General features: G+C 27.9%; 2 protein-coding genes across 3 annotated transcripts; one reads left to right on the forward strand and one right to left on the reverse strand.

Moving 5' to 3' along the window:
* Positions 1-15,953: 15,953 nt before the first annotated feature.
* LOC106770862 (angio-associated migratory cell protein) lies at positions 15,954-20,714 on the reverse strand. Its single transcript, XM_014656694.2, has 11 exons — positions 20,585-20,714; positions 20,210-20,381; positions 19,962-20,006; positions 19,594-19,713; positions 19,303-19,448; positions 19,006-19,153; positions 18,824-18,907; positions 18,312-18,427; positions 17,365-17,429; positions 16,516-16,606; positions 15,954-16,420 (listed from the first exon to the last, which is right to left on the reverse strand). The coding sequence occupies exons 2-11, from the start codon at positions 20,337-20,339 to the stop codon at positions 16,196-16,198; spliced, it is 1,170 nt and encodes a 389-aa protein (XP_014512180.1). The 5' UTR covers positions 20,340-20,381; positions 20,585-20,714; the 3' UTR covers positions 15,954-16,195.
* A 575-nt stretch (positions 20,715-21,289) lies between these two features.
* On the forward strand, positions 21,290-23,889 carry LOC106771190. Of its 2 annotated transcripts, XM_014657115.2 has the most exons (6): positions 21,290-21,460; positions 21,540-21,672; positions 21,781-21,884; positions 22,206-22,377; positions 22,630-22,770; positions 22,897-23,889. In XM_014657115.2, the coding sequence occupies exons 1-6, from the start codon at positions 21,411-21,413 to the stop codon at positions 23,566-23,568; spliced, it is 1,272 nt and encodes a 423-aa protein (XP_014512601.1). In that variant the 5' UTR covers positions 21,290-21,410; the 3' UTR covers positions 23,569-23,889. The 2 variants fall into 2 exon arrangements, with proteins under 2 accessions (XP_014512601.1, XP_014512602.1); XM_014657116.2 differs by lacking the exon at positions 21,290-21,460 and having other exon boundaries at positions 21,604-21,672; positions 21,730-21,884.

The following is a 23,889-nucleotide window of genomic DNA, read 5'->3' on the forward strand; positions in this document are numbered from 1 at the left end:
AAATGTTTAAAAAAAATAAATAAAAGTAAAAATATTATTTCAATAATTTAACAATAAAACTCAGATCAAATTTTCCAACATCCATGAGATATTACTAGAATATTTACCATTTCAAGATCTCAGAGTCTAGTGATGCAACGAACAACAATAATTAAATCATTTGAACCAAAAGCTTACTTTTAACGAAAAAGATAATAAATAAACTTTAACATTCATGAGACCATAAAATAAATAATAAATAATCTTTAACATTTGCAACAGAATTATAATAACAAGTTCTTTTTAAGGGAAAAAGCTAGTCTTTTATAAAATCATAAGTTAAATTGTTAAGACATGTGTTTGCATTTACAGATCAATTATGTGATTAAAATATTTAATTTTTCCAAATGCACCGATATGTTTTCTGTAATAATTGATCGTTACAATATATTATTTCCAAATAATACTATTCCTTAACTTAAATATATATATATATATATATATATATATATATATATATATATATATATATATATGTATGTATGCGCATGCACAGTAAGAGACAAATGAAATCATTAATTTTCCTAATATTTTATATAATCATACTTAAGAGACGACGGTGACACAAATTTATGACGCAAATGATAACTAGAACATCGTCAAAGTAAGTGATTCATGAAATACGTTAATAAACTGAACTATATAGATTAGTTTCAATCACATGATTTCTCAAAACGGTTTTAAAATAAATCAATATTTCACATAAACATCTCAGCAACACTGAATTAATTAACTCTTGTAGAAAAAAGTTAGTGATATGAAATATGGTAAAGAAAATGTTTATTACAAATAAAATACATGAATTTAACCTAAAATATAATTATTAAATTATATAAACATTAGGAGAGCAGCACTTGATTATTCCAAAATTTTCAAACTCTGTAAAGTTTAATTTCATGGTGAATAAAAAAAAAATAATCATGAGTGTAATTTGATTTGTAAATAAATTTAGAGGGAAATTGATAAAATTACGAAGACACATGACATTGAAATGTGTTGCGGTAGATCCAAAACTATAAAACAGGAACTAAGTTTGAAATTCAAAAAAAGTAGCTACATGTTGTGAAGTGGGACCAATAAGAGAGGTCCTAGCAGATCTTTAAGTTTGAATAATTATAATAATAATAATAATAATTAACTGGTGAAAGTTGACATTATTAAGAACTTGTATAAATTGGAATTAATTGTGTTCTAACTTTTATTAGAAATTTTGTTCCTCTGATTTTGTCTTACATCTACAAAATATCGTAAATTTTTACATTTTATTAAATATGAAGGAGGTTAAGGACGTAATTTTATTTTTCAGTTTTTAAATGTAATAAATTCAAACCAACTGCTTAGTTTTAAAATATTAATGATTAACGAAAATAGAACTTTACAAGCTATGTAATATTTTTTTTTCTTAATTATTTTTCATTTCAATGTAGAATGAAAAGATAACCTAAAAAAAAAGTCAATTTTAAGTTTTAAAGATTATTTATAAAAGAATCTACACATGAGTTTAAAAATATGCCATTTGTTGGGAGAAAATTAATTAATGGATAGTTAAACTGGGCCTAATTTAAAAATAATTGTTAATATCTGGATTGCTTCTTAGATTAATTGTTCACCAAGTGTGGCCTTTTAAAATAAATTCATACTTTTCCTTTTCCAATCGCCGGTGGAAGCGCGTTTAAGATATATTAAAACCTGCACTTTCTTTTTTAGATCTCTTTTTTCAAAACTATGAACACGAGTGGAATCATAAGCCATTTGTTGTAAATCTCCTGAGGGTTTAAAATTTAAGCATCCTATTATCATTGTCAAAATAAATTAAATAAGATTACTTTGCATTATATATATATATATATAACAAAATAATTACCATTACTTTTCATATAATACTCTAAAATAACAGGTTTATGGATATTTTTTATATAATGTTTAATTCTCTCATTTTTATTTAATATGAGATTTCTGTGTGATTTAGACACGTGTCTTAATTACTCTCAATAAAAAAATAATAATAAACAATGATAAAATAACATAAATAATGTATAAAAAAATAATAATACATAAAGTTAATATTTAAAACATACAAGTACTAGTATAAATGTCATGTCTCCTAAAACTTTAACAAAAGCATATATTACATTAAACTCTGATTCGATTGAATATGATAGAATTCACATTCTTTATATTTTAATAAAAAAACAATATCTTTCACAATCTTTTTATGACTTAATTACTTGAAATCTTGTTCTATGCTGTTTAAAGTATCAATATAACTTATACCAATTTCATATGTTATCCACAAAAATAATATTTATATTATGTTCAAATACAATCAAGTCAATTTTTAATGTCGTTTAAATTGGACAAGATTTACCCTGAATTTAAAAAAAAAAAATAAATAAAAAATTGGACCTTTTGGTAAATTGCATACTTAAGTACACCATTTCAACAATAAATAAATAAATAAAACTCTATTATAAGAATTCGAGATATACTTTTTAAAAATTAAAAGTTTAAATCTTTTTTGGTCCCTAAGTTAAGTTATGATGTTTAGTTTAGTCTTCGCTCTTAAAAATGTCAACCTTTAATCCTTATAATAAGAAAAATGTATTAAATCAGTCATATTCGTTAACAAATCACAAGTTTTTTATTAAGTGATTTGTTGTTTATAACAATTTCTGTTCACAAATCACAAAATATTGGATACTTAAGTATGAAAATTTGTGATTTATTATTATTTAAAAGCAAAGAATAAACTGAACATCAGGACTTAACTTAGACAAAAAAAGTTTAAACCCAAATTAAAAGAAACAAACATTAATTAAAACAAAAACTTTGTCATATTAAAAAAAACAAATCAAATTACAAATCTTAATTAAAATCTTACCATGTGTAAAGACCGGTAACACGCCAACAATTCAAAACCTCACATCAAAGAAGTTTATAAATTCATGGTCAAAATAAAAAAGGCCACTCAAAATTCATATAAAATGAAATTTAAGTGCATATAAGAAGCAGTGTATAAAAGCCGATTAATTCAACGATTATCGGCTCATCAAATCATTTGCTCACATGCAAGATTTATCTTTGAAATCATAGATTCTAGAATGTTTGGTTTTGTCTTTTGTTAATAAGAAACTAATGCAATGAAATAATTGATATTTTAAATTTACATAATTAGTTAATGTATAATTGATCAACACTTAAAAATTAGTTTCTGGCAAATAACTGTTTATCGATTGTATCGATTATGGATATGAAGGATTGATTAAGTTTGGTATGCAACATAACATAAATGATAATATAAATGAAAATGTACTACTTGTTACATTTTCTTTGAAGCATCTTCGACACAATTTAATGCAGCAACTTATTGTTTACCCTTTTTTATTTATCCCACAATATTAGAAAATATTTAATATAACTAATAAATGTAAGTTAAAGTGACAATTTCAGAATTTCAAAATATGATAACATGTTCGTCTATAGCGTGGAACATAAATAATTAATAGTATATAATTTAAACTTAAAAATAACAATGTTTATTACATTATTTAGTAATGATTTACTTCTAAATGTTTTGAGTTGTTTTAAATTTCATGTTTAAATACTTTTTACATTATATTTTATTTAAAAAGGAAATTTCAATTTATTAGATGATGGTTTACTTTTAATGATATGCTGTGTCTAAATAAGAAAAAAAAAAGTAAATATTCGTAATTATTATATAGTTCAACCTTTGAAAAGTGATACCGCAATAAATGAAAGAATTACGCGCTAGCATAAAGTATTCTTTTGAAAGGAGCGTACTATACTACTGTACTACTATACTACTATACCCTACTAATTGAAATTCGTAGTCTCACGTACGCATCGATGGATAATTTAGGCAAATATGTTGAGGTACAGGGGTTAGATTTCAATTATGTTGAAGTTGAGGGGTTGAATAGAATTAAAGATTATTTGCGGTATGAAAAAAAAATGAATTTTGATTGTGGAAAGACGGCGTTGTCTTTTGCGTACATTTATTAATGAGGTTCCATGTCTCTTTCTTTTTCAACCTTTTTCAATATTTTAATTCTCTTTCACACCCTTTTCTTTGCAACTAACACCTTATTCATTTCACCATAAATCGTTTGTTGGGTAGAATTAGTCACTCAAAATTAAGGCAAATCGGCCATCTTTTTGGCCAACTTTCAAGGAACACGCACAACTTCTTATCACTGCATGATTTTAATAGCAGCCATTTTACAGGTGAAAAACATCAAAATTTAGATAATATTTATTTCTATATGCGTCAACCTATTTAGAATCTAATCAATCATCTATCCTTCAATTGTACAGATTCTTCTAATTTTTTTTAATAATATATCATGATTTCTATATTTATAATCGAGTACTAATAAAACTCATCTTTATCTTAATGTATTTTTTTTATTTTTACTTTTTTATTCATCGTGTGATAATTTTACTTATCTAAGTAAGAGTCAAAGCTTTGGCAATTATTAACACGTACAAAATATCACATCAATACATATCTATACATTCAAAATATTATAGCAATGTTCAATATTTCATATTTTACAATCAATCATGTTCATTAGTTCACAGATCATCTTAATAAAATATTTGATATATCGCGTCATCAGTGAATTAATATCTTTATTTTTTTTACTTATCTATATACACTTATGAACAATAATTATCAACTTAAAAATGCAGTTATATCACATAAATATCATATAAGCAACACAAATTTCTTCGATAAGATTCAACTAAAAAAACTAATCATTTTATACTTTATTTTCTCGAACGAGAATATCATCACTTAGACCGCAAACCATAACAAATGAAAGTATCAAGTTATTATAACAAATCTTATTTTGTAATCCATGCTAGTAAATAGATAAAATATTATATATATGGGATTAAATTTTATGAGAAAAATAAATAAATGGTAATATTTTGTTTATAATGCAAATATAATAATATAATAGTTATAAAAAAAAACTCTAAATCTGTATTATTCGTTTTTTTTAAATAAATAAAAAAATATACAATAAAAGTTAACGTTTATCCTCTCTAGTGTATTTTCTTGTACAATCTCTCTCAAATTTAACTCTATTCTTCTTCTAATAATACCTCACCAAAATATTACAAATACAATAATAAATAAAGGTATAAATACCTAAAAACCTTTAATATGTTATTTATCATACTCAAAACCTGTGCTTATGTGATTGATCCAGGGGTGTAACAAATTTTGTAAATGAAAAATAAAGTAAAATATATCATGATGAGTCAATTTAGTTTATTCTAATTAGTTCGTCGCATGTTGATTAAAGAATATACTAACTTAAACTGAATTACTTAAGAAATACACTTGTCAAATATAAACAAATATACAAAACTAAAACTTAGACGATAACATTTTGAGACACTGACTAAAAACAAACGACTTGTCAGTTGTGATTCGTATATAAACAACTTTAAAGTTTTGTAATGAATATAGTTAATTCACTTATACTAATGACTAAGAAGTACATAACTATCGAATAATATTAGTTTTAATTAAAAAATTAAATATTTACATGAAAATTGTAAGTATTTATATGTTTTAAAATAATAAATATTCATAGGATGATTTTTAATTTTTTTTTTATATTTACAGGATAACTGGAGAATTAGAAGTTGAGAAGATGGGTTGTTGGTGAAGTACGTGGAGTGATAGTATTGGTCCAGTTGTTGTGGTGTGATTAAAAGGTGGAAGAGGTGCTGATTTGTTATATCAGTTGAATGATTGGGATGACAGGTGGGTGGCCACGTGGCATTGTGCATTAATATAGGATGAATTATTGAGAAGAGAGTTTGTGAAGATGATGAAAATAGGTTATGAGACGGAAGAAGATAATTGGGTGTGATGCGTTTCGTGTGTTGAATGGAAGCATATAATTGCATCCATAATTGCCATATTGGTCACCTAATAATATTTACATTATTCACTCATATAATATATCAAAATTTGAAAATTAAAATCCAAATAAAACACGTTCCTCTTAAAAAATTAAAATGTCCCTATTTCAAATTATATTATTCAATGGTTTTTGTAATCAAATTTTAACTTCCATTTATGCCCATTTCAATTCTTTATGTTACTCGGTGTTCTTCTACTTATTTATACCAGCATTTAAAATATACCAAGCTAGTAAAAACTGTTATAACAAAGGTGTTTTCCTATAATTTCAAGCATTTAAGTTTCTGTTTTTCAAATATGTTTTCATTTTCTCCCCTCTATTAATGCTAGCTTGATTCTTAAAATAAGTTTTTAGAAAAAAAAAAAAAGTATCGCAATTGGTCAAATATATATGTGATTTGGTCAATTCTTTTTAAAGTAACAAACTAGATTATTAGATATTTATTTTTTAGAGTATGATGAATTAGATGAAAAAACTTACTAATCTATTTTTATCTATTAAAGGTATAATTAAAAATTTGATGTAATCCGATCAATCCAACTCATTCGTTATTGATATTTCAATCTCTCGAGAAATAATATTTTTTAAAATTTAAAATATCTTTAAAATACATATTGGGAAAGATATTTAAATTAAAATTTGCAAGACACATGTCAGCGTGTCTTTTTAAACTTTAACCAAAAAAATATATAATTAAATAAAATTGAATAGTATTTTTTATGCTGATGCCAGTATTGATTGTATGGAAATAGTTTACGTGTTTCTCGGATGAGTTTTGTGATATTAATGATATTTAGATAATATTTTGTTGACAATATTTGAATATGATGAATCACGATGTTCAAATGTTATAAAAAAAATAATGTTTAAGTATCATTATCCATCTTACAACATGACCACACAGCTTGCTTTACACAGATTTTTGTGATTACGTGGATCACTCATATAAAAGAATAAAACACAATTAATTATGGAATTAAATTGATTATGCTGGAAAATCCATGGAATCATAATCCTTTATGTGAATATTTGAGTATAACCATACATAACCAGTGATGTTAGTTTTTATCTCAATTATTTTGAATCTCTGATTGTAATTCGTAAACTACTTATTGGGTCTTGAATGAAATAGAGGATACTTTGAAAGTTTTATTTTTATTGTTTAGTACGATTGTTGCACTGAATAAAGCGATAATCAAAATTAAAGTGCTTACGATTATATATAACGTTTTAAAATTTGAGATTCAAAATATGAAAATAGTGTGTATTTCATTACGAGAAATTGGAGAACATTTTCATAGTAACAAGTAAAATTTTAAAGTAAAATATCTAAATTTTAACCCATATTTAATATGTTAACATATATAGCAATCACAAATAAATTTGATTTTATGAGTATTATTTGAATCTCTCGTTTTTTTATGAATAATACTTTTATTAGAACTGTAAAAACGAATAATTCGGCTCGATCCGGTTTGGCTCATCACGGATTGGTCATCTAGTTAACCAATCCAACTCGGCTCATTTTTTAGCGAGCCAGAAAAATTTGAAATTGGTTTGATTCACCACGGGTTGACTCACTAGCCTATTTAATTACAATTTTTTTTAATAAAAAAATTTACAAACTTTCTATATTCAAATTTAAAAAAATTTCACACCCAAAAAATGATTTTAAACTGAAGACAATTCAAAATAAAATAAAAAGTACAATATAATCCAAATGTTATCGAAAAACAAATACAAAAAAACATGCTCCTAAATAATTTCTGTGAAAAAGTGAGAGTGACAGTATTGTAAATGAGAGCAAGTTCTCTGAGAGTGATTTGTGAAAATAAAGTTACTTTTTTTTGTATACCCAATTAGTGAAAAAAATATTTTATTTGTTAGGGTTTCATAAATAAAATAATAAATTAAAAAAATAAAATTAGGTAGGTGGGTTGACGGTCAACCCGATCCACCACGGGTTCAACCTGTATGAACTANGTTTAAATGAGCCGAGTTGAAATCTAANCCATATAAAAAAAAANANNNTTTTAAACTCAACCTACCCCAAACCTATAGTGAACCAGATTCACTCAGGAGATTTATTGATTAAAATGTGTATAAGTATGGATAACATCTAATTTTTTCGATTGAATATGTATATATTTCTTCCGTCTTCTTTCTCATACTCACTCTATCTACTGCCATCTCCATTTAGATTACTAAAATATTTATAGTTTTTTAGATAATATATTATTATTAATCTTTTGTTTCCTAACCGTTTCTTTTTAGCTACCTTTTTTTTTTCTAATTATCATGACTTACCATAAAATCAAGTCATAGTTTTTTTCTCTTACCAAAACTCTTGTGCAGTAATCTTCAAATAAAGTATCTAAATTAAATATTTTTTGTTTTCTATTTGAATTTTTCTTCTATTTTTTTTTCATATATTTTTTTTACACGAGAATGCTTATTTATTTAAGTGTTCAATAACACAAATATCAAGTAATATAAAAAAAAAAATTTCTTATCATTAATTCTTGTTTCATTTAAATAACTCTTTTTGTTTTACTAAAACAATTGTCATTATCTTTTAATAGTTTCACTAGGTTGATGTTAATTTTTTTTTCTTGAATCTTTAAGATTTTTTTTTTATCTTATTGTATCATTAATTATACATTTTGTTTTTATTTGTGTTATTTCATTAAGTAGTGTATCAAATTGTTTTCAAGACACAAAATTTGATTATTTTTACTTCCCTTTCATATTTTTATTTGTTGCTTATTTTAGAATATTTTTTATTTCATTATTATAAGTGTAATTATCTTACTATAATTGTATAAAAAAATCATTTACTATAATATAATATTTTAACGTTATTGTGAATTTTGTTTATTATTATCCATCGTATTTTAAAGTTTTAAAAGTGAAAAATCTATGTTAAATTTTAACTTTTATTAGTTGAATATTTTTTTTTGTGATTTTAACGGTGTATTATAATTTTTATTAGTGTAAATAAAATATATTTCATTAAAAGTCGAAGAACGAGAGTGAAAACATATTTACAATTTTTTAAAATTTTTATTTTAACTTTCTAAAAATACTTTTTAATTTTTATCAAATTTATTTCATTAATGTTTGTAAATTTCCTACATATTTTGGTTCTTATAAAATTTTATTTAATATTCTATTCTAGAATGTATATAATTGTATATTTTTTTCTAAATAATTGATTTTTTAAATTAATTTGATAATATTATTTTTTTCAAGATTTTTTTTTATAAAAAATAATTAATTAATTCTAAAACAGTAAAACGAGTATAGATACACTTGTATATTCATTACTTGTGAAATAAAATAAGAAAAAAATATATATTTTATTAAATTTGAATATGAAAATAATGTAATTTTATTTAGAGAATAAATATAAGATAGGAAATCCATTTCCAACCTCACCCGTTATCATTCCTAAATATATGATTAAGTTATTCTGTAAACGTTTGCCTGTATTTAATATGTTACCATGTGATTTAGGTTTTTCTATATGGACTAAATCAGGGATTGAAATATTAAAGTAGTGTTGATATGATTTAGGGTTTTTTATGTTCTGTACCAAAATTGGAATTTTGTGAATCCATGATTGTAGTAAAATATGATTTGAGATTATTTTTTAAAGTATTATTTTTTAGCATCTTAAAATATCAGGAATCACCATGACGGAGTTAATATTAATAGAGTTTTATAATAATTGAACAAATTGTCGTGACTGCCCATACAATAATATAATATAATTAATATTTATTCTTTTATTATTTGTTAATAATTTGAATATATATATATATATATATATATATATATATATATATATATATATATATATATATATATATATATTTCCTTGGGAATCGGTGAACAATATATTTGAAAAGATATATAATAATCTGAACAGAATACGAAAGGAAGTAACCATCTTTTCTACTCCATACCAAACAAACCCTCCATTCAACATACCACCTAGTTATCCAAATTATATTTACCTTCAAAATTAAAGACACCACATCCTTATAATTAATAATAATAATAATTTATATTTTTAATTGTTTAAGTTTATTGTAGATAATATCATGTTAGATTTTGTTTGCATGAGTTTTATATAATTTCTATATAAAAATATATATTTTCTCAAAATAAATAATCAATTTAAAATAAGTATTAATCTATTTTTGTTTTAATATAATTAAAAACAATAATTTTGGTAAAAAGTACTTTAAATCTGTTAGTTTTAGTTAAACTCAAATAATAATCAAGATAACTAAATATATATTTAATCTTTAGTAATTATCATATGATGCATCAACTATTATTAAAATACTATACACACAATACGTACAATCAGTTATGTCAATCGTTAGTAGAGTTAAAGAATTAACAAAATTAATTGTTTTTCTTATTATATTTTTAAAAAGATATATTAATATCTTTATACTGATGGAATTATTTGTATTTTAGTATAACAAGTGCAAATGATGATAATTATTAAATATTTATTATCAGGTTTAATTTTGTTTTGGTGATTGAAAGTGGCGCATGGCCTAAAATTTGGTTGGAAGTTATAGAAATTTTAAAAATATTGAATTCAATTATTTGGTGACAATGGTATCTTGAAAGCGTCACCCGTGTCGCATGATTATGCTAAGATAAGATCTCAGACAGTTTTTGTCTTCCTAACTTACGCATTCCCACGTTCAATGTATTTTTTTCCCAAAAAGATAAGTAATTATACATTATTTATAAAGGGTAATGATACATAGACAATATTTTTTGACATCATTTGAACATCAATCATACGTGTCATTTTGTGATTGGTCTAAATGCCACAATAACATCACCATGAACCAATTACACAATGACACGTATGATTATGTTCAAATGTTGTCAAAAAATGTTGTCTAAGTATCTTTATTCATTTATAAATGTGTGTAATGAATTAAAAGAATAATATTAAATACCACTTTTTACTATACTTTTCCTTTTTTTTTTTCTCTCCATGGTTACAGTTAGAATCTGCTGGTGTTATTTTATCTTAATGTAATAAATAGGAAAAAAAAAAAGTAAACTTATATATATGGCTTTATACATTTCATTATTGTGTAATTATTAATGTTGTTTTGTGTGTAATTAGATTGGAAACATGATTTAAGATTAAATATCTTACATCGCTGTCACACACTTATACCATCGTTTAAAGATTAAAACAAGTGTCAACTCGATTAACCTTTATTAATCTAACTTCACTCTTTGATTACAACGTTAAGTAGATAGCAACGGATAGAAGATTCCATGAGAAAAATAGTATAGTGTGGAAAAAATAAAATGTTTGTCTTTCAATACTAACGTAAGAAAGACAAACAGAAGGTGAAGTGTTGAGAAAAAAAACATTTTACTTAAAAGTTCAAGACCTTTTTTTTTTTAATATATATAAATCATGAATATTTTTTAATTTCAGTATTAATCGATAAAATAAATCACCAAATAGTTACACTTGATTTCATACTAAACGAAATAACTTGAAGTTGAAAGTAACTATTTTTTCACTTATTCACAGCCACTCACAACCATAACTAGTCATTAAATTGAAAATTATTAATAAATCGATTTTTTAAAGATCCTACGTCTGGTGCTTTTAAGAGGAAAAAATGTTAAAAAAATTTCAGTATAGTAAACAAATCCATATGAAATATTAATACATTATTTTTAACTTAAAACTTTCATGAATTTTTCTACTTCGAAGTAATACATTTATGAAATCTTTTACTTATATATTAATTATCTTGTATTTTTACCTCATGAAAAAACTTTAATTTATTTTGAATTTCTAACAATTTGTCTCGAACGAGTCTTTTTACATTAAAATACCGTATTTCAAACACAATACGTTAGAAGTGTTCAATCTTAAATTTTAGAAAATTTTCATTCACTTTATACCACGTAATAATTGTCTGAACCATCATTAAGACGAACTATTAGTTTTAATACTATTGTAAAGGATTTTATAAAAAAAAAAAAAAACACGTGAAAAATTTAATACCAATAAACTGTGAATATATCTATATAAAAAATCAAAAACCATTTATAAAAAAAAAATTGTGGATTTTTTTTCCTTATATATTAATTATTTTATTTATTTATACCTAAAACTTCGTCTTAAGTTCCTAATATCATGTATGAGCATATATTGCTATAATACTAATCAGATTGAGTCAGTGATCGAGATTTCAGTTAGCAACCGAAATTACTATTACAACAATGATTATTATTCATTAATATGATAATCTATTATAATTTGTTTTCATTTTTAATTTACTCCTAAAATTCATAAAAAAAAATGATGTATCTAAATAAAGAAAAGGACAATGATATTTTGACAACATTTTTTGACAATTTTTTTGACAACAGAACACGTGTCATCATTTTATTGGTCTATTTAAATTTATGTTTAAAAAATATTTAAAACAGACCAGTTACAAACTGTCACGTATGCGTTGTCAAAAAGTTGTTAAAAAAGTGTTGTTAAAAGAATAATAATCATATTAATGAATAATAATCATGTTAATAAATAATAATCATTGCTATAATAAAAATGAGGTTTAATGTCTCGATAGGTCCCTATTTTCGTTAAGAATTTCAAAGGTCATTTTCTTTTTGGGCGTCTCAATTAAGTCCTTATTTTCTTAAAATTGAATCAAATAGAACCTTTCCGTATGACACCGTTAAGAAGGGTATGTTGGCCGTGTAGTTTTTTATTACGTGGCATTGAAAATGTGACTGAATTGTATTTTTTTAATTTTTAAATTAAAAAATGAAGTATATTTTGTATATTTCATTTTTCAATTCAAGAATAAAAAAATACAATTCAGTCATGTTTTTAATGTCACGTAATAAAAAACTACACTGTCAGCATACCCTTCCTAATGACGTCATCTCAATTTGACGAAAAGGTCCTATTTGATTCAATTTTACAAAAATAAGGACTTAATTGAAACACCGAAAAAGAAAGGGACCTATTTGAGATTATGTACGAAAATAAGGACCTATTGAGACATTAAACCTAAAAATGATGTATCTAAATAAAGAAAAAATGTCTTCCAAGAAACTACAGTGTTTCTGGAGCCGAAGAATGAGTGGGGAATTGAATTGTCAGAAAAAGTATGATTGGATATTTGACGAAACTTTCGAAACATAAATGTTGTTTAGTTAAATGTCAACATAGTTATCTTGTGTAGGAAAGTGAAAGTTGCAAGTTGGAAATTTTCTTTTCTGTTGTGTAGAGTTGGACACAAATAACATAATATATGCAAGTTGCCAATAAATTAAGACACAAAAATGCTAATTTCATGGCACATTGCCTTCCATTTGGGAAATTAAGGATGCTTTCAAATTCTCCATTTCTTTATCTGCCTTCATCGTCCTTTGAATTGTCACCATCACTTCGTTTGTGACAACCCACAAACAATTAGGTTCAAATTTTCATGCATGTTTCTTATTTCACTCTAAAATGAAAATAACAAAACAATTTATAATTTAGTTGCCTTAGAAAATTTAAATTTGATTATCAAAATGCATTGTCAGATAGAGATTACAAACTTTAAGTGTGATTAGATCTCAATCAAAATCAGTCACAGAAATTTTTTAGGTTTTGTTTCTTGAGTGGATTTGAAAGAGAGTGATTGAGTAGATTTAAGAGGATTCGAAGATAATTTTTTGTTATTGTTTATTTGAGTGAATTTGGAAGTAAACAAGACTGGATTTAAAAATAAAGTTCGTGAGAATTAGTGTAAGATTTAATTTACGTGACAGATTAAAAGAATTTACTTTCAAATCGACTCTTGTTTACCTTCAAATTCATTAAAATAAACAACAACAAAAATTACTTTCAAATCCTTTCAAATCCACTCAATCACTCTTCCTCAAATCCACTCAATCACTCTTCTTCAAATCCACTCAAATGAACAAGGTCTTAAAATGAAAAATGATACTTTAACGCACATAACTTTTTTAAATTCATTTGATGCTATTTTTTCATATATTTTTTTCGAAAAATTATAAAAATTTACTTTTTAAAACCATTTTACTTTGTTAGATGTGTCAAATAAATGTCAAAATATGTAATATTCTTCTTACTCTTTTAAAATACTAAACAGTGATTAAAAAAATCTCTGCATGAAATTGAGTTTGACACGTTATTTTTTCTTTCAGAAAAAAAAAAAATTCAAATAATCTAAATTAAGTAGTGCATTAACGCGTTAAATTTTTACACAGGGCCTAAGAAAGATGTTACATAAGGCAACAAACTTCATTTACAAGATTGAAACAAGTCTTTTTCTTTGGACACAAGATATGATATTCTATCCATAAAGCTTAATGTTTAAATTGTTGTCATTTTCAAACAATATGTAAATAAATTACAAAAACAGTATATGAAATTATTAGGGCCGAATTGATTACTTTTTATTTTAAAAAAATCATTCTCAAAAATGGAAAACAAAAAATACCTGTTTGATGTTTTTTCTTTTTTGTTTCCGAACTTTACAACATTTTTCAAACATGTCTTTTAAAAGCCGAAAAACGAGAACAACGTAACTATTTTTAATGAACTCATAAATAATCTATTCTGTTCTTTCATTCTCAATGTATATCTACGTATAAAATAGATTTTTTAAATTATTAACTCTAGATATATTTAAAATTTTATAATTGTATGATGAAAATAATTTAAGATAATCTATTTTGTCGGAGTTGTCTGAAAACGACACCCTTTAAATCAAATTTTAAATTTGAAACAATCAATCACTTGAAATGAAAAATAAAATAAAATAAAAGTTAATTGTAATTAAATTAGCTACAACTGTTAATCGGACTCTTTAATTTTTTTTAAGAAAAATATTTTCTAATAGAAAAACAAATATTATATTATTTTGATGAATGCTATCAAACAAATGAGAAGAGAGTTATAAACATCATTTTTAAAGAAAAGAGACTATTAATCATTGATTATAACTTATACCGAACATATCCTTAAAAAAAAAAAAAAACTGGCAATGCTTCTCCTCTTGGATTATCAAACCTCAAACACCATAAATGAAGACCATACTCTAGTACTTTTCATACATAAGTTTTAAACTGAATTCTCAGTTTTAAAAAATTCTATTAAATGCACGCTGATATGATACAGTGTGAGTTTTAATAAGACTTGGCTCTTGAAAGCAAATAAAAATTAATTCAACAATTAATTATTTTCTGAGTTGTAAAAGATTAAAATTGTAAATACACTATTCTTTTAAAACTGTAAAATTTGTACGAGAGTTTTATAAATAATATGATTAGATTAAACTCACAACTAAAAAAATTATAATATTTTTGCATTGGAACCGTTATAGTTTTTTTTCTCATCACAAGTAAAAATGGAATAACTTGGTGCTCCTTGCCTTCGACACACGTCAGACCTGGAAAAATGGATGAAATAGTGGGAAGATAGAAAGCTTTCTTGATGATAGTGGAAATAGTGGGAATTTGGCTTTTTTTCTTTGGAAATAGTCCTTATAATCATGTCATCAAACGTCATTTTATTTCTTTCTTTTTCTTACAAAATGTATAAATTTATTTTACGACATCATTTTGAAAAATGAAGCTTAATGATCACGCACAGTTAATACCATCAAGTAGGGCTGCTATTAATAATGGGCATCTAACAGCATTCATTGGGCTTTAGCAGAATTAGGACTACTGATCGAAAAATATCCTTTTAAATTTGGCCCTTTTTTAATTTGTGAACTGCATCAACAGTTGTTATAAATTATTTACTTTATGGACGGCAATGTGATTTGATAAGATGCCGAAGCATCTTTTACAAGATTCGTATTTTGTTTTCCGGTCCATGTTAACTTGAAAATGTGAAAATCCCAATAAAAAACATGTACATCAAAGCTAATAATATGAAAATGATGTAAAACAATCGAACCTTTTGTTCTAAAATTGGCCGGGTCCAGGAAAAGCTTATGTTACTACAGTTTTTACTTTCAACATAAAAAATAACAATATGGCTTGTGTACAGTAACACCACACCTCCAAGCCAAGGACATAACATAAAGATTTTTGCTTTGATGATTGAGAACCTCAATCCTACGCAATGCTACAACAGGGATTGGTTACCGAAAATTTTCAACCTCAAAAGCACAAGCTGTTCCATCAAGCGAGGCCGAAACAAGGTAATCCCGATTAGCAGANACAGAAAGAGANTGAATGGCATCAGNGTGTCCCTTTAATGTTTTTACACATTCACCAGACCGGCTATCCCACAATCTCACCTTACCATCCACACAACCAGTAGCTACATATGATGCACCGAGCCATGCCAAACATGTCACTCCATCCTGTCCATAAGGCAAAATTCCTTTAAAGCACGAGATATAAGCAAACATACCAATCTAGTCTCTGAATGCACAAACAAAGCAAGATTACAACAAACCTCGTGTTCACAGATGGCTCGGGGTATTAAATGCTCTATATCCCAGATGATCAATTTTTTATCCATGCTTCCAACTGCCGCCCACGAATCACTATCATACAATTTCAAGGAACAAAATTATTGATTACTTAAAGCAAATTTAAGAGAACAAACTATTCAAAATTCCACCAGTATAAACTATTCATATTTGAGCAAGGTTTGGATCATTTTGCTCTCTCTTATCCCTCGGAAATAAGTAGAATTATTTCTTGAATTGGTGTTTGTACTGTAACCATGTAGCTATGGTAAGTCTAATAAATTCATGAGGCCAAGGCACTCGGTTTTCACTTATCTTAAAAAACAAACCCTATTATATTATGCCTGTCATCCTGTTATCAATAAGGGCACGCTTGTTTTGTTTCACAGTATCATTGTTTTCCCAATAATCGTATTCCTTGGAATATTATACCCAGGAATGATATTTCTATAACCATGTCTGGTTGGTATTCAATAATTTTAAAAAGAAGTAAAATTCAATTATAGCATATAAACAGAAAAGTAAGATAAGAAAGAGAGAACGATGTAGTGCAAATAGGTAGTTATTGTGGCGATAACTTCCATCCCATGGCATACCCACCCCCTTCCCACGGGAATACGCAGTCTAAAATGTGAAGGGGTCATTTTTTTGGATGTAATGTTATCAGATATATTTTCTTAATCATCTAACAAAAGCAGGAATATTTATTCTCATCATCATCATTGTCTTCATCCCTTTCAGAAAACCTCTCCGTCCATTAAAAATTCTGTTGTACACATGCGAGATTGCACATATAGATAGAATATGAGAAGTCTCTTAATCGTAACACATACCTTGGTGAAAACCCAACACACTCGATGGAATCTGAATGAGGAGCAAGGGCATTATTATCAACAACCTGTCAAACAGGAACATGTTTCTTAGAGACAAAATGGGAAGCTAATAAAATCTGTAGAATGCAGATACAAACAGACAATTAAAACAGAATAAAGAGGTGAAAGTGTAAGAATTTGCTGTCCTAAAACAGGACAAGATAGGCTACAATATTAAGGACAAAATTCTTAGAAAACTTTGGTTCCTCCATAAAACACAAAAATAGTAAAATTGAAGACCTCCTTAAGAGTCTAGCTAGGTTACAGACTGCCTAGCTGAATTAACTAATTACTCTATTTTCAAACTCAAATCCACCAAGTAACTATTATCCGTGTACATTTGAGCATGACAAAGATATACCAATATTGACCAATGTATATTGGAGAAAGGATCGCAGCTGGTTTGAAGTTAATGTCGAATTAAGCATCAGAATATTGTGAACTTTAAATTAAAACATAGGTACAATATAGTCCAAAAGTAGTCTTGCTAATCGCTCTATGATCTGATTCCCATACATGTTCATATGCTTGTTCCCTTTAGCCCTTGATAGGAAAGAGGAAATTACAAGACAACAGTAGTCAAACAAAAATTGTTCTTCAGTCAAATCTTTATAACTGACATTGGAGGCTATTATTCTTTGAATAAATGCCAAGATATTTAGCATCAATCAGTTGATTAGATGATTTTACCTCGTATTTCTTTTAAGCAACTATTGTCTCAGACATTTTCAGCAACATAATAGAACTTGAAGTCATAAGACATCAATTTTAGAAACATTATCAATAGTCAAGACACAGCCAAAGGCTTCTTAGAATAATGAGATATACCCGAAGGCAGAGACACGAGACAAGACCAATACACTAAACAAAACAGTGCAGTGAATATCAAATGCAACGAAAAGACATACTCTTCCAGTGGTAATATTCACAATATGAACAGATCCATCCTTAGAACCAGAAAGTGCGAGAGTTGAAGTTGAATTTATTGTCAAGCATGTTAATCCCTCGGTATGATATGGATGGCCTAAGCAAACTCTAGAAGGTTATCAAATGAAAATAGAAGAAAAAAAAGGGGAAAAAAAAGTTTGCAGATGACAGGAAAATTATTAAATTTTTGTGAAACTATCATGATATGATGTACATGAAGTTTTATCACATGAATGGTGTCCCTACTTCATATAAGAAAAATAGATAAAATATGCATGTGAAGTTGCTTTTAATCGATTTTAAAAATTGCTCAAACTACATCCTATCCTTTTTCCTAGTGGAAAATTCAAGATTATGTTTTCAAAATAAAATAACTACATTGAGTTGCAATGCACAAACTATTTAGACTGGAGGTATGAATAATCGGCAATATGTATTACCAGGGAATAGAAAGCGAACACAATAAAACACAAACAAAGAGCAATTTACATACCCCGCACAACATGAGTGCTTTCTGCACTTTTTGGATTCCATATTCTCAAGGTTGCGTCGTTAGATCCAGTGCATATTATTTTCCCTAAGGTATGAAGTAAAAATAAACAGACGCGTGTAAAATTATATGGCACAAATAACAACAATTAACAAAAAATGCACTAAGACGAAGAGAAATACTACCATCAGGAGTAAAATCACCGCAGCTTACACTATCACCATGACCAATAAATGTATTAAGTAAGGCAGCATTATCAGTATTCCACATCCAAATGGTAAAATCCTCAGAACCAGCTAAGAGTATATGTCCTCTTGGATGCCAACTAAGCCACTGAAAAGTTTCATGACATCTAACTTAGCAACTATTTACAACAGGGAAAAACAAGAAAAATAAGGGTGGTTTTTTCTTTACATTTCCAGTTGATATCTTCTTTTACTAATAACTACAAAATAACACCTTGTTTTGACTAACAATCTCACCTCAATGCCCCCTCCAGGACCTTCAAGTTTTTTACCTTCCAAATTTCCTGATACATCCCAGACTTTAATAATTCCATCTAAGCTTCCTGATGCCAAACGTTGTCCATCATAGCTAAAAGCTAAACTAGATACAGATTCTTCATGACCTGCACAAATTTAATAATAACGAAATCATTTGGATATTCAATAAACTGCAAGTAACATATCTTGATTTTACCAATTATTGTGCAACAGCACAGTCCTAAATGGAAAGATATCAATCCATGAGTAAACCTGGAGTCATGGAAATACCTTGAAGCTCAAAAGCCCAATCTCCTTGGCCAATCTTCCAGAGAAATCCTCTGTCATCACCACCCCCGGTAGCCACTAGGGCTGCATCAGTTGGGCTGGAGGCAACTGAGTACAACTCCCCTATATTATAAGAATTCAAGAAAACAAAGAAAATACCATAAATTCCCTGGTAATACATTGCATACATAAAAAAACACGACTTCAAAATTTGAAAAAAGAAAAAAAAAATAATAATAATGACAATATATTGTCAATAAAAACATTGAGGAACGTCTACTTAGAATCCAGAATTTGACCTCAATCTAATTAAGTCTCGGCAGAACCAGGATAGCTATGCATAAACGCAAACAAAAAAGTACAAAACTTACCAGTATGAGCGGTGAATTTGTGCACAAAATCACCGTCCTCGTCCTCTGAAATGGTTCAAAAGAATATCATTATCAAATATATCATCACATACAAACCAATACATCTAAATTCTGACACAATGAAGGTATAACAAAGAAAATAACAGTTGAAAATTTTCACATAATAGAGAAATAATACACAAGACATGCCACACAGAACCCTACTAATATTGAAATTAAGGATAGAAGGTTTTACAGCAATTCCCTACCAAGTTCAGAATCATCATCAGCGTCAGGAAGATCTTCATTATCCATTTCAACTTCATGGATAATGTCAGCCTCGTCAATGAAAGATGGTTCGTTATCGTCTTCATCATCATGAAGAGGTGGATAACTCATTGTGTTTGCTCAATTGTCAATGAAATATTTTCAATACTCAACCTGAGAAAAATTAATCATTATCATATAGCTTCTTTCTTTATCCAACCAAAATTAAATGCAAAAGTACCTTTAAGGTTTAGACTTGTGAATAATCAATAAGTACGGACCATTAATAAGTATACATCATAGAACTTAGGCTAATGTAATGATATGCAACTGATAAAGAATAACAGAATTTAGAACAGAAAGCTAAGTGAAATTACCGGAAGTGAATCTTTGGTGAAGACTTCACTTGTGGTTTGCGTGCAGTTACTTGCTTCTCTCACTTCTACAGCGACAATGGAGGGTGCTAAGTGGAAGACACGAAAACGGGTTGGCGTAGGACTGTCAAAACGACCAAACCCGCACCCGTTTGACCTAAATAGTCATAACGGACTGGGCCGACCCGGTCTATCTAAAAACTTACCAATCTAGTCCGGTTCGTTTAAGGAAAAAACGACCACAAGGATTGTTCCACCTGAACCCCCATTATTATTAACCACACCTTAATATTAATGTAAAAAGACTAAAATATTGTTCTCTACCTGAAACGGGCTGGAGAATAGAACCTCTCTGGCAATAATTGATAGGAAAATGATATTTTGACACCAATTTTTTGACATTATTTTGACACTGCACACATGTCAAAATGTGGTTGGACGATTTCAAATTAAAAAAAAAACTTTGGTTTTTCTCTTTTAAACATGTCATTGCCTCAGCTTTTTTTTAACTTGAAACCGTCCAACCACATTTTGACACGTATGTGTATCAAAATGGTGTCAAAAATTGGTGTGAAAATATCATTTTCCTAATCGAAATGTATGGCATGTTTTATTCATTTATGATTACCTTTTGTATGACTCTGAGAATACGAAGTAAGAACAGAAGCAGGTGAAGATGTGGATGTGTTTAATGAACATGAATACTACGCTTCACCCCATTCTGGTTTCTTGCTTGCTAAGCAAGGGTATCATCTTTAATGAATTCCCATTCTGTTTTCGATACTCTAATCGCTCTGCTATTTTCTATCTACACAGGTTCATTCTCACCATGCCAAAGCTTCGTTGCTTCTTCAAGAAAGCCTTTAAAGCCTCCAAATGGTACTTGCTTCTGTCTCCTTCATCTGCTCCTCCTTTTTATTTTTGTCTGTTGAAGCTATTTATTGTTTTCCATTTTCAGTGCAACCTTGCTCAAGCTCACAATTCCTCGTATAAAGTTGCTTAGAAACAGAAGAGAGGTTCAGCTAAAACAGATGCGAAATGATGTTGCTATGTTACTTGAGGCTGGTCAAGAAACCAAGGCTGTTTTTAAGGTATCAATAATACCCTTCGCTTCCACGGATGTATATTGTTTAATGTTTCTGTTTCAGGATTTTCAACACTTTTCCGCATGGTGTTGCTCATGATGATGATGATATTAGGTGGAGCATGTTATGAGAGAGGAGAACATGGTGGCTGCTCAAGATATCATTCAAATCTTCTGTGAACTTATTGTTGCACGCCTTCCCATGATTCAATCACAAAGGTTTGCAAAAGAACAAAGCAACAATCACACAACATGCACATGCATTGATAAAAGTCAAGATTCCAATATAAAAGCCTGTTTTTGATATTGGTAAGAGGGAGCAAGAACGGCATATATGAATGACCAACTTGTTTTTCGATTTGTTTGTTCTAAACAGAGCAGTTGTTAAAATGTTATATTTTGCATTTAGTTTCATACATGCAAAGGTCTCTTGGAGCTAACACTCTAGTCTGGCTGAGGACACACATTATGGCTTAATAATTTGAATGAACCAGTGTAATTGTTTTCGAGTTAGACATCTGATTTCTCAATGTTGTTCAGGGAATGTCCCCTTGATTTGAAGGAAGCAATATCTAGTGTATGTTTTGCTGCACCAAGATGCGCTGATCTGCCAGAGTTACTGCAGGTTCAGTCGCTATTTGCTTCCAAATATGGAAAGGGTTTTGTATCTTCAGCAGCTGATGTCACCCCTGACTGCAGTGTCAATCGTCAGGTTCCATGAACTTTTATCTTGGAAAAAATTTGCAATCAAGTTACTTGTATCCTCTTCATCACAATGTACAGTCAAATAATAACATTTGCATGTTTATTCAAAAACATAATGTGATAAGATGTACATTAAAAATGGAAACATATGCATATAAACATAAAATATACTCAAGTGATGATTCATGTTTAAATATGTTTTTACAAGTTGAACTATTTTCTTCATTGACATTATGCTCCACGTGAACTACAATGGCAGTTAATAGAGTTGTTGTCGGTTCAAGCACCTTCAGAGGAAAAGAAACTCAACCTTCTGAAAGAAATTGCTGTTAAGCATAATTTAGACTGGGATCCAACTGCTTCAGAAACCAAGTTCCATAAAAAACATGAGGATTTACTGGTAAGTATAGCATAGTATTACTATTTAGGATTTACTAGCCAGATGAAAAATAAGATGACTATGGTATGCTTAGTTTATTACTTCTTTTTCTCACTTCATTGTGTTAACATCTTATCTCCTTATCAGAATGGCCCCGTTAAATTTTGCAGTCAATGTGAGTCAAAACTTCCTCTTCCTGAAGAAGAACACAGTGAAATTGATCTTCACTCATCAAGCCAATTTGGATCACTTGACAAAGATAAAGCCCATACTTCATTTGGTAAAAAAGAACGTAAACAGTGCATGTCTTTCAAGCCAGCTCCCTACTTGTCTAGGACAAAAACTGAAGCCAATCTAGACTCACAGGATGTGTTGGTTGCTGCTGAAACTGCTGAAATCCGTAGTACAAAGCATACCAAGAAAAATAGAGCAAAAGTGCCAGATAGCAGCTTTGAGAATCCATTCTGTACAAGTGTTGCTAATAAATCTGAAACAGAGAAGGAACATTTCACTGTACAAAATACTGCAACTGACCATGATGGTGGTGTCATAAATGATGTGGAACATGAGCATGCCTTCTCATGCTCTCATTCATCAAGTTTTTCTTCATTTGATACGCCAAAGGAAGACTCTGGTTCTTCCCTACACAATCAGTTTGTACTGGATGACAAATCTCCTCATCAGCTTAACAGATTTCCTTCGGTGGATGCTTACTCTGATTTCTCATATCCCAACTTGCTCACCTCACAAAACCCAAATATTGGATTTCATAATTTAGATAATAGGCATTCTGGTCAAGATTGTGACAAACAATTCTAATACTACTACACATTTTTCCTTGTGACTTTTAAGTTGCTCGGGAGTGTGTATTATACTGCTGCATAAGTTATTTGGATTTTTGGTCGAATTAAATACATATTATGTCTGTCTTTGCCGTATTTAATTACCATATCAGGAGCCTCTCGTTCATTCTGAAATAATTTTTGATACGCATGTGCTTTCTGATGCATAATAAAGGCGGTCTAAATTATCGTATGCGATTATTGTAACCTTGATACAGATTATACTATTATGAAGTATTAGTATAGTTTATTTCTGTGTTAAGTTTGCGGTATGTTGTAACTGGAATAAGTCATATAA

The sequence above is a fragment of the Vigna radiata genome, chromosome 8, assembly GCF_000741045.1.
Source record: "Vigna radiata var. radiata cultivar VC1973A chromosome 8, Vradiata_ver6, whole genome shotgun sequence".
In the NCBI taxonomy this organism is placed as follows: domain Eukaryota; kingdom Viridiplantae; phylum Streptophyta; class Magnoliopsida; order Fabales; family Fabaceae; genus Vigna; species Vigna radiata.